The 12322-nt window shown below is 37.6% G+C and overlaps 1 protein-coding gene across 2 annotated transcripts; it reads right to left on the bottom strand.

Moving 5' to 3' along the window:
- Positions 1–5391: 5391 nt before the first annotated feature.
- Positions 5392–9028, bottom strand: LOC122645622 (transcription factor bHLH111). Of its 2 annotated transcripts, none has more exons than XM_043838936.1 (7): positions 8655–9028; positions 7250–7900; positions 7009–7144; positions 6457–6528; positions 6300–6365; positions 5716–5754; positions 5392–5610 (listed from the first exon to the last, which is right to left on the bottom strand). In XM_043838936.1, the coding sequence occupies exons 1-7, from the start codon at positions 8948–8950 to the stop codon at positions 5446–5448; spliced, it is 1425 nt and encodes a 474-aa protein (XP_043694871.1). In that variant the 5' UTR covers positions 8951–9028; the 3' UTR covers positions 5392–5445. The 2 variants fall into 2 exon arrangements, with proteins under 2 accessions (XP_043694871.1, XP_043694873.1); XM_043838938.1 differs by having other exon boundaries at positions 7009–7131; positions 7246–7900; positions 8655–9027.
- Between the last annotated feature and the right edge of the window lie 3294 nt (positions 9029–12322).

Below are 12322 nucleotides of genomic sequence, written 5' to 3'. Positions count from 1 at the left end.
TTGTATTAAATATTGTTTTGAGGGCGGGCCTTGACATAACGGTATGGTTGCTCTATTGCAACATAGTGATCACGGGCTCGAGTCAGGCTGTGTACACTATGATCCTCCCTAGACTCCGCAATGACGGGAGTCTCGTAGTGTGCTCCTACTAGCAATGCAGTTTTGAAAATGATTTCCAGAAAGTAGATTTGAAGAACTTGGTGGGCTTGATAAGGGTCCACTATCAATGGCTGGGCTTCTGCCATAGTTTAGTCCAGTTTTCGTAGAGGAACCCGATTGAAGATCATTTTGAAAATATAATCTTCAAATTGGTTCTTTTTTGTACTTTAATCTGGGGCTGATCCATTGGTCTCTATCTATCTAACAGTAAAGGGTTAGAATGAGAAGCTCTGAGAAAAAGGGCATAGTCATCAGTAGAGGCTCCCCACCCTGGGGTTAATGTGGTTTCTAATAAACTCAGGCAAGGCAAACCTCAAGAAATGATATGCTTAAACTCAAGCAAGATCTTGGTCGCTCCAGTGAGTGGCTAACTGGTCAACTCAAAAGATTTTAATCAGACTTAAATAAATTCCATCCCTAATAACATATCAATCCAAGGTAGATGATTCTTGGGATATTCAAATGTAGAGGTGCGAACGGGCTGGGCTAGGTTGGGTGTTTAAAACCCCAGCCCAACCCTAGGTCTCCTTAGCCTAGACCGAGTTCGGGTTGGGATATCTAAGCCCAGGCCCAATCCTATCAGGCTCAATCTAGCCTTGCCCTGATTGACCCTGGTTGGGCCAGGCTAAGCAAGGTTGGCCTTGATTTTAGCCCCTATATATGGTGTATAGTTTATATATTATATATTTATGTAGGGCATGAGATCGCTACTTGGTTGCATGATCTCTACATCAACTTCTAGGCCAATGGGGGAGCATGCCTTGGTATACACTCAGGAGGCTGGGGCGTCATTTCACTGTACCATGTGAGAGGGCGTAGGGGATGTCACCAAGCAGGGATCTTTTTTCCCATTTATGTATAAACTAAATGGGTGAGTGTAGGGGTCACATGCGAGTGATAGCTGATGAGAACATGCGTGCTAACATCTGGGGGTGGGATTTCTGAGTTTCATGGGGGTGGGGTGGTCATTTCGCACCCCACTGTGTTTGGGCGTGGCCCTGCGTCTCCTCAGAGAACTTTTCTTCATACTAAATATAATGGAAAATTTTTGTTGTAACCAAAGTTGGTGAAAAAAAACGTTAAAACCTAACGTTTTTTTTCCCGTTTTGGATAATACACTTCTTCTCTCAATGAGGATAAAATCCTGCCATTTCATATAAATTTATAGATATTTATAAATTATAGGTACATAGTCGAGTTGGATTAGGCTGGGCTCAAACTGAGGGCTCCATCCAGGCTCCTTGTTGGGCTTGAAAATCTCAGCCCTAGGTGAGACAATGCGCTAAAATACCCAACCCAAGCCCTGTTGGGCTCAAGACGGGCTCGGCCTCGCTGGGCCAAATTTGAACCCCAATTAGAATGTGTTATTTACAATTTAGCCCGACGTTCTGGCAACTAGGACCGACCGAATACTATAACTAACCAATAACCGACCGTTGATAGACTGTTTAAGACAATTTAGCCTAGTTAAGGACCATTAATGGTCTTTTTAAGGACCGTTTGTAGCCCAATTAGTTAATTAGCCCATTTACAGCCCGATTACAACTCGATTAAAACAAATACCTTGAGCCTGAGTATGGACTAGTAAAGGACCAATCGAATAGAAATGTGTCCATGCTCTAGCCTATGAAGCTTGATTACCTAAACAACAGAAATGATGCGGGGTTTTAAATTGGTGCCGAGGGGGAGGGGTTGATTAGGCCCGATCGAAACCGACCGGGTTGACTGATTTACACCCCTAGACATTTATTTATTCTGTGGGAAAATCGTGACTTGATAGCCCAACAACATAAGCGCATTTGGTTGGCCTGCCCATGTAATTATTTTTTTTTATATTTTACTGTTTTTTTTTGGGGGGGGGGGAATAGAGAGGGGAAGGTACCAGCCAGGAGACTTGAACTTGAGACCTCCTGGTGAACATGGGCATGAAGCGCACCACAGCTCACCAACTGCACTAGGCAGCTGTTGGTCACCCATGTAATTTTGCATGTGACGATTCCAACCAATGGTTAGAAGGGCAGTCTTTGGATGGACATGCACCCTCCAGTATCTCCATGTATGTGTATGCATTCATGTATTGGCATGCATCCTCTAATAGTCCTCTTATGTATCTGAGTTTTCAAAGTTTTATTTTGCCACTTTGAACTCTGTTTGGGCTGAAACTTAACATATTACTAAGCTAGGATTTATAGGTCGAACTGACCAATATCGTTATCCTTGTATTATATTTGCAGCATTTATATTATTTGTATTTTTATCCCTATGTGGTTATTGAATCGCCAATATCAACGATTGACCCGGATCCCGGGTTTTAAGAATTAGGAATCGAATCTTTGACACGGCCGATTCACACCTAAAAACCCTAGAAATTCCCTATTTTAGATCTGAGGTCCAATTCTAAGGTTCTTGAGCACCGATTCGGGCTGATTCCAATTGGATTCAGATCGGAATCGGCAATGACCGATTCAATGTTTTAAAACCCTGTGTGAGTCAGTCAATGTTTTGAGTTTTAAAATACTCTTCGGAAGTAAGTACAAATCATCATTCTCTTGGATGGCAATTAAGCAGAGGGAAGAAACAATTTAGTGGCTAGGTTGCAAACCACGGAAAAAAGATTTCAATTAATGGTAAAAGCCTATGGCAATTTGACACAGAGCTCAAAGAGTCTCTTTGGCTCTCATTAGAAGAAGCACCAAAAACTACTTTTTGGTCATCTCTCCTTTGACCTTTGCTTCTGCCATTTTTCCATTCTTTTTCTCTCAATAACTTAGAAGAAATGATTTCTAGGGTTGAGAAAGTTTTCTAAGCTTTGTTCATGGCCTGCGACAAGCTTCCATAGTGGCCACTTTGAAAAGCATTAAAGCTGTTCCACACGCTCTTATCCTTTTATTCTTCTATGGTTTTGTTGCACTCAAAAGCTTTGGGCCATCTTTGTTGAAGCAATTCCATTATTTGGAAAACCTTTGCTTTAGATTCTTAATATCATCTTAAAGTAGTTGGCTATGGTTTGAGCTTTCCCTTTGATTTGGTTGCTTGTATCATATTGATTGAAGAGAGATATCTCAACTCTAGGAAAGAAAGAGTTAATGGGTTCATTTCATATGAGGTGTCATCACATGCTCTAGATTGGGTTTGGTGCCAAATCTAAAGGAGTTTTTCTTGTGGGTTGTTCACACTTAACTTTGTTGAAGTGGTTCATGCTATTTGCTACATACATTGAGATGGTGAGAGGTCCAATCTTGCTGGTTTTTGCAATTAGGTCAACCATGGTTATTTGGTCTCTAATGAATAGATCAGGGAACATTATATAGAATAGTCATACAATTCCAACCTTTGGATTGAGAGAGCATTATATAGAATAGCCATTAGCCACGTGTCAAATTTTTAAATCTACGAAATCAAATGCATTTACCATATAAAAAGAGCGTACTTAGTTCACAAGGCTCCAACAATTGCAAGGTCTAGGGAGGATTATAATGTAGCAGCCTTGCCCCTGCTTCGTAGAGAGGCTGTTTCTAGAAAAACGATGGGACAATCATTTTGTCACTTGACATTGACATCGACCACTACTAAGCATTCTCCCATGGTACTAGATTTTTAAAGCTCTATTTTGTCACTTGACATTGACATGTGTGTGAAAATGAGAACCTATATAGATGAGAAGAAAACTTACAAAAAACTAACAGATAATCATATAACGTAAGGATTTATGTGGTTCGACAAGATGTCTATGTTCATAGAGAGACGATAATAGTTCCACTAACAATGGAGAAAAGAGTTACAAGCTCTCTTCCTCACGCCTCTCAATGAGCCCGGGACATAGTGGTCCAACAATCCAAAAATTATGCAGCGTTAAGAAAAAAGAAAAATTCAAGAAACATCATATATTTGCCTTAGGTATCCAAATCTGATGCCCTCTTATCGTCAAAAATAGTCTTGTAATACAGACTTAGACTGTGTTAGGTATGCATTCTAAGTAGATTTCACATTTTTGGACAATAAAAACAGCTTTATCGTCCAAGAATGTGAAATCTACCTAGAATGCATTCCAAGAATGCATACCTAACGCAGCCTTAGACAGTGTTTGGTATGCATTCTTAAAATACATTCTAAGTTGATTACACATTAATGACTGTATGCAAGACTTGCACAGGTCACCAACGTTATTGAAGGTTTGAATAGCGATGGCACCATTCTATGTTGCACTATTTGGAATGGATATATTACGGATCATGTCTTCAATCTTCACTCTTCAGAAGTGACTGCCTTCTATCTGGACTATTCTAATTGTGGTAACCCTACCTCTTATTTTTATTTGGGTGAATAAAAAATTTAGACCATTTCTTGATTTGTACGTGTCATCCCTACGCAGGGCCTACTAACCCCAACTCTGGGCCATTCCTTCTCATTTGTTGCACTTTTGCCGAAGCAATCGACCTATTTCTCTCTCTCTCTCTCTCCTTACAAGGGGCAGGGATAGAGAGAGCTTTCTGCCAAACCTCAAAATTGATAGAAAACCAAATTTATTGATCGGTGTGCGACGAGTTTGCTCATCTCCTCATATTCCTCTCCCACCAAATATGATAAATGATAGCACAAAATGCCACTCTACCAATAGAGTCACAAACGGACTTCCCTCTAAAGAGTCGGGATCGAAAAAGCCCTAACTCCCAAATTGAGCAGGTACTCGTACGATTGATTTGTGCAAGAGGGAATGTTCGAGACAACAATAGATATGATATATATTAATCATAATCTTAGCTTTCCAATTTTAAGCTAAGAGCTTGCAAATCCTAAACAAGTGCACTAGTGGTCCTGAGCACTTAAGAGGACTCCCATATGTTTAAGGTTAATGTTATCATATGAAGAGCCAATCCCCTCATAGACATGGCACTTAAGGAAACTTCAATTGGATTAATGCTTCTTCAACCAGCTGGATTACAGATTAATCCCCTCTTATTAGTGAGATTGTGGTCCAGCCAAGCCATATCTCTAGGTGGAAACCATTAAGTCAATTACAAACAAGATCCCAAAATATAGGAATGTGAATCTTCCTGGTGTAAGATACGTTGTCAATTTATCAAATACATGTCTTACATACACTTTAGTACAGCCATTCCCATTTGCTATATTGGGAAATGATCAACTCAGTATTTGTTACAGTCCGACGAGATCGATTTTCTCGAAAATTAAAGATTGATTTGTTACAAGTCTCTTGAGAAAGTTATTGTTAATTAACCAGATTTTAAGTTCCAACATATATCTGTTGATACATATATATATTTTTCATCTATATAAACATCCTCTATATGCTGGTGTTAAGTAATCTGATCCTGTATTTTCATGATAAACTTGAGGAGTACAGGAAATAGGAACTAAACAAAGGCCTCTACTCTTCAAATCCAGCTTTGATTCTCCTTTATCTTTCCTCTCCAAGTTTCCCCAAGGATCCTGAATCAAACCAAAACAAAAACAATACTCTTAACATGCTTCTCTTCAGTAAATTTATGTAATTCAAAGAGATATATATAATTTGTTCAAAATTTCTTACTGTACCTTGTTTGCATTTGATTTCATATATGGGTCACTCAATAGCTGCAATAAAAGGAAATACAAGGTTGTTAATTAATTAATCTTTCTGCAGGGGACAGCCCAAGTATAATTTACTATTGGGAGAATGTTCTCTGTGCCGGGGGTGCAGGCTGCGCCCAGACACATGGAGGTGGGTGAAATGATCACTCTGCCCCTCTGAATGACAGGCCCATGTGTCTGGGCACAGCTTGCGCTGCGGCACAGGAAACATGAACCCCTATTGTATTACTTTCATTTTCTTGCTACTGCTTGTATATTTTTGCTGTTATTATTAGTGTTGATGCCACTACCATTTCCACCTTCCCTTATATTCAGGGAAGGTGTCATACTATAAAGGAAAAAGAGAAGCTATGGTTGTTATTGTCAATGTTATCATCATTACTCTTTATAAATTACCTGTGAAAATTCTGAACCGGGTCAACCCAATAAGTTGATTTGGTTGAACCACATATAGAGGTCCAACCATTAAGAGGTCGGCTCTAGGGCATATAGTCTGAACCATTTGTTCTTATTAGATAAAGTAGGAGAAAGATGAATTATAAAATTACCTGCACTTGCTCTTGGAGAAATTTTATATACCCAATTGCTTCCAACAGGACAGATGCAGTATCAGTCTAGAAAAAAGTGTCCATAGAAAAGAATTAAAAGAAATTCAAACATGAAATATATTGAAAATTGAAAAGGTATGTTTTTTTATATGTTTACCTTCCCAAAAGGTGACACAATTTGTTGTAGGGCTGTGATCCTATCTCCCAACTTGACTTTAGGTGGTTGTATCTGTAAATTTTTTAAAGAGACACATTGCATATAAGAATTGTTAATTTATTCATTACTTAGGTATTGGGAACATCTAGACAGTGTTTTCTTTCTTTATCATATTATATTAAAAAGACATATAAAAAACATATAACCTAAAATGAATGGAAATTGTAAACAACAATCACATAGTCGCACATAAAGATTTACGTGGCTCTATTTCGATATCAATGGAGTATAGGGTTATCGTTGTTCATCCTCTCACCTCTCTCAGATTGATTATAAAGAAAGAACCCTCACTACAAATATATATCTAATCCCTATATAGATAATTTAGCTAAATACCCATATAGCCCCAAAAAAATTTTCTCTCAAGACCGTAGGGGCCGAATTAACAACCCTTCGGAATCAGCCCACTAAAGCAAGCAACGGAATACAAGACATCATACCCCAACAAGATATAGTGTATCATATTCATCATTATTCTTCATCCACTAATACCTTTACAGATGAGGTTGTGGAGCTCTCATGCTTTGGCTTTTTAAAGAGAGTTTCTGATGTGTCTTCAGTTCTTTTCTTCTTCCCATCATTTGTAATTCCTGTTCCCCTCCCATTTCCCTTAGCCTGCATCAATGAACAAGTTTTTCATATAACAGTAAGAGTGGTGATGAAGGAAAAATCATAACCAAAAAATCACACACAAAGGTAGAATTATGAAAACAGTTTTAGTATATATACCTGTGAAGATGAGTCTTTCCCTTGTTTCTCACTTTTGGGTGAATTCAAGGCTTTTAGACTAGATTTAGAAGCCTGAAAATCCATTAAGGGCTTGCTTAAACAGCCACTAAAAGAAAGAAGGTTCCTTGTGCTAGCCAATGGTGCATCAGAAATTCCATAGTAATATTTGTTGTTGTTGTCTCCCATACTTGAGTTGTTAATCTGATACCCAGCAACACCATTATTGTTAAATGGCCTTTGAAATGAAGCCCTAGAGGATTCAATCTCTTGTTGGTTCTCCACTTTCAAATCATTTCCATAGCATGGAAAGAAACTAGAACCTCTATTCCCTTCCACTAAGTATGAAGATGAGTTGGGAATGTTTTGCTTCATCTGAGGAAAATCAGGTTCTGAATACTGGTTCATGGAAGAATTGTTTAAAGATATGTTGCAGGTTGGCATAGTAATTGGTCTTTCAACTTCTGGGTCTGGTGGGGCAATAGACCAGTTGCTAACCAAATTGGAAGAATTGTTTAGCCTTTGGTTTTCCATTAAGCTTCCATGATAACCAGTAAATTGTTTTTCCATGTTGTTTAAAGTTGGAGAGTTGGTGAGATCCCAACAGTTGTCACCAACATCTTGACTGGTGTGTAACTCTCCACTGTTTCTCACACTTCTGCAAAATTCAAAAATGGAAATTCTAGTTTCTCTTTCATTAAAAACCAAAAAAAATAAGAGAGAACTAGAAAACAATCTTCATTTCTTGAACAAAATTTTGAAACAAAACATCTTATTTTAACACTATTGATGTTATTGCACTCTCCTCATTTCAATTATTGTGGTTATTTAAAAAAAAAAATCTCTACTTTATTGAACTTTCTTCCATTGCACCTACCCTTAATGGGATAGTTTTTTCATCTTTATTCAGGTAACCCATTATTGGTTTCTTTCTTTCCATCAAATATCAGCAAAAAGTAAATTGAAGAAAAATACAGAATCAACGCGCTGTACATGATTAACGTCCAAGCATACCTAGGCGACAAAAGAGAATTTTCAAGAAAGTCTTTATCCTCTACCTTTGGTATTGCCATCAACAGAGGATAAGATCAAAAATAAAAGTTTGATCTAAGGATCTATCTTCGGCATAACCATCAACAGAAACCTTAGAAACAAGCAACAGGTAAAAAAAGGAAAAACTATTAATTAATGAATCTATCATGGTCTGCCTTGAACATCTCATGGGAGACAAATGAGGTAACCCAATATTGGTTTATACTCTTTTTCCTCTTTATTTGTTTAGTTGTCTAGATTCTTCCTCTCCAACTTTTTAAACAACCATGCATTAAGAAAGACTCAAAGATAAAAAGGAAAGTTCAAGAAAATAAGAACAAAAAAAAGCTCTAATCCTTTAATAATCAAACTTAACTTACAATAAAACCTGGCTCCAAAGATGAGTATCTGATGCAGGTTCTCCCATCAATTCACTCGACGACGCCGGTTCAACTAATTGGCGAGAAGAATCAACACTTATTCCTGACTGATTGGATGCATTGGTGAATGAAGGTGAGATTGAAATATCCTCCTCACAAGAAGAATTGGAATTAGGGTTTGTAGGGTGCCATGAAGTGGTGTTGTTCCATGAAGATAGAGGGTGAGAATGAAGTTCCCACCAGTTTGGAGTGGAAGAAGAGGTTGCAACAGAGCCTTCAGAGCCTTCTTCAGCCATACCTTGGAGAGTGGGAAAATGTAGTAAGAGTGAGTTGCTATTGGGTTCTTTTCTTTCCTTTCCTTTGGTGGGGTGGGAATTTAAGGGGGTATTTATCTGTTGATGATGACGTACAGTAGTGAGAGTTGTAGGTTATTTATTATCAGGGCAGACCATAGAAAATGCAACCCGAGTATTTCCACTAAGGTCGTGAGCAATAATTATACTTGAGGAGGGGCCAAGAAGGGTTGGGCTCATCTCTCTCTCGCTCTCTCTCTTTTGTACATACCATGTGATAAGGATAAGAACTAGTAACATACAGAACTGAGTATGGATTTAATAATGGAAAAAGAATACTTGAAACATTCTCTACTTTTAGCCATGTGGGCAAGTTAAATTTCTCTAATCCATTTAAGCTCCATTACCAACCTTGTATTGATGGAATTTAACTAGGAAGACCTAGCCCAATAGAAGGTGATATGGTGAACAATTTCAATCATTTTTGAGTTGCCACTATAGCATCAAAATATAACATTCTTGGATAATCTTTTTGGGGAAGGGAGGATTCTGATCTCTCTCTCTCTTGCTCTCTTGTGTAGCAAACTTTTATCCACTACCATGGTAATTACTATTATATATATATAAACTCAACTGGGCCTTATCTCTGCTATTTGCTTGTAACTTCTATAGTCAGCACAATAACCCTAAAGAATGACTTGATATGGGAATCAAAGTATATTCTAGGTGCCTCTATTTCTTTGGTGGAATATAAGTATGAGTCGAGGGAGGTGAATCAACCAAAATATTACATTGTCTTCTTACCTGCGAGTGATGTGGAGATTATTCTCCAACCGGTTGATTTCCCAGAGAAACTTTGTAAATTGGTAAAGGATGTTGATTTTTATATCTACTTTCGATTGCAACCTTCTTGTTTTTGGCACTTTTGTTGATGTGGGGCGTGTCCTGTTTTTGTTAGGGGACCTTCCATTTCCCTCTTTAAGCCTGTTTTAAAGGGGTTCTAGCGGTGGTTGTCTGTTTTTTATTTTTTTTTGTATATTTAGTTTTTCCTTTTTCCTTTTTTTAATATAATATATTTATCCAAAAAAACAAAAGAGTATATTCTCAATTATTGTAAAATGATAGTAAGCATATATGGCATCATTTGGATCTTGATGGCAAAGGGGCAAAGGGGCAAAGAAGAAAAGACTTACACAAGCAATTAGACAAGGGTGTGCCAATGAGAGCAAAACAAAGCTTTTGGCAATTTGATGTAGAAAAGCAAGAACCTAAAATGATGTAGAAAAGAATGGAAATTGCAAGCAAATAATCATACAATGCAAACACGAAGATTTACGTGGTTTGACAAGTTGTCTACGTTCACGAGTGATATGAGATCGGCTTCACTATCAATGGAGAATAGGTTACAACAGCTCATCCTCACCACTCTCAGAATAGGACAAAAATAACCATCTCGCTACAAAGATACAGAAACGCTACATAAACACATATTACTGAAATACCCATGTAGCCCTAAAAAAATTTCCTTGGGGTTCGAGCCCCAGGCCCCCTCTCACCCCCACCCCTGCCATGGACAACCAGCCCCACACCTAGTTCACCAGAGATCTTTAGTAACGTAAGATAAACGTGCAAGGTGGGTTTTTTATTCCGTAAGGACTTAGATCAACAAAGGGCCTCTCAATAAAGGCACCACATAATGCAAGAGCCATTGGGGAAGAATATAAGACATCATACCCCCAACACTTGGATCGTCTAGATTTCTTGGACCCATTTAAACCTGATTGAGTTAGTTAATATCTGATAATGATGGCATTTAGAAAGCACCAATTAAAGTACATTAGGCTGCCAAACATATTTCTTTTTTAGCAAGAAAAGAAAATCAATTGGGTTGTTTTACTACAAGAAGACGCAAGTAAATTCATGGAATAATGTCACCCAAAAGACCCAAATCACATATAATTTGGATTAATGGTCAATTAGCTAAATGAACTTGGTTTGGTTTCCGGATTAAGGCCTTTCTCCAAGAACCATAAAGAATAAGAATAAGAAAGCTCATCAAGCTATTACTAGGGTTGAAAGTCCATTCCAAGTAGGTCACTTTTGCCTTTTACAATACAGTGCAAAAGGTTCCTTGTTCACACACAAAGAAAATGATCACACATGGTCCCTCCCAACATGTGGGCTGCTAAGACATAAGAATGTCCTATGAATCCATTGGGAAATGCTTTGAGTGTGACTTCACCTCACCTTACAGTCAACATCGTTTAATATTAGCTAGGTCACATTAGGAAGTTTCCCACTGCTGCTGGGGTTGAACAGGATCCCAGCTTAATTATAAACTAAGTAAAAAAACTTTAGAAAAAAAGGATAGCTTGGATTCCAGGAAATTCATGAGTTCCTCTTTTGGTGGTTTATATGTTGTATCATATATGAGGATTCACAATAATTTTGGTATATATGACATTGGACTAGTAGAAGATCTTATTTTAAATTATAAGGATCTAGATAGACTGGGAATTTTAGAACCACTGGTTCTTTATAAGCTTTAAAGAAGAGATCGAGCTATCAACGCTAATAAACATTTCATAAGAAAAATAAAAGATTTATATAAAAAATGAAACAGTTATTTCCATCTTTTTGAAAATTGTCCCCTGATTCATTAGTCAAGATTGGCTTTATCTCTAGCAGTTTCTATTATCTATTGAGTGAAAAGTTTCTCACTGCTATAGAGAAATCAACTTTCTTGCTGACTTTCTAGCCAAATTAACTGCGAGATCGCAGACCTCAAGCTCGATGTTGCCCCTGCCTCCCTCAATGCTAGTAGAACTATTTATGGATGCTCAAAGGCGTCCAAGATTTCGTTTCTTGTTATGGGTTGTTATATTTGGTTTTTTTTATTTTTTATTTTTTTTTATTAGTGTAACGAGTTTTCCTCCCCTGTTGATGCCCATGCCAAAGGTGGGGGAGGTTAATTTTACTGTTTTGTTGGAGTGTCTGTCTTAGTCCAGTGTGACTTCTATATATTCTTTCTTTTATCTTTTTCTTAATACAAATGATCTTTTAGCAAAAAAAAAAAAAAAAAAATACAACGCAAAAGTCCAGAAGGCTAACCACTAGGCAATCCCCAACCAAGTAATAAAAAATAGGGTAGGGAAAAACATGATCAGAAAGATTATACTTTAAAAAAATAAAAAAAAAACAATTTGGGGATAAAACAAATATAAAAAAGATGATACACCAATAGTCGAGGATGGGAGAAACAATTTATCAAAAGGATGATACATTAAAAAATTAGGGGAGGGGGAGAAATACGCGGAAGATCTCAAGAAGAGATGAGATACAAGTTTCTACGAGTATCTAGAGTTACATTGCGAA

The sequence above is a fragment of the Telopea speciosissima genome, chromosome 11 (assembly GCF_018873765.1).
Source record: "Telopea speciosissima isolate NSW1024214 ecotype Mountain lineage chromosome 11, Tspe_v1, whole genome shotgun sequence".
Classification (NCBI taxonomy): domain Eukaryota; kingdom Viridiplantae; phylum Streptophyta; class Magnoliopsida; order Proteales; family Proteaceae; genus Telopea; species Telopea speciosissima.
The sequence above is the reverse complement of the archived record's forward strand: the minus strand, read 5'-3'. Positions and strand labels throughout refer to the sequence as shown.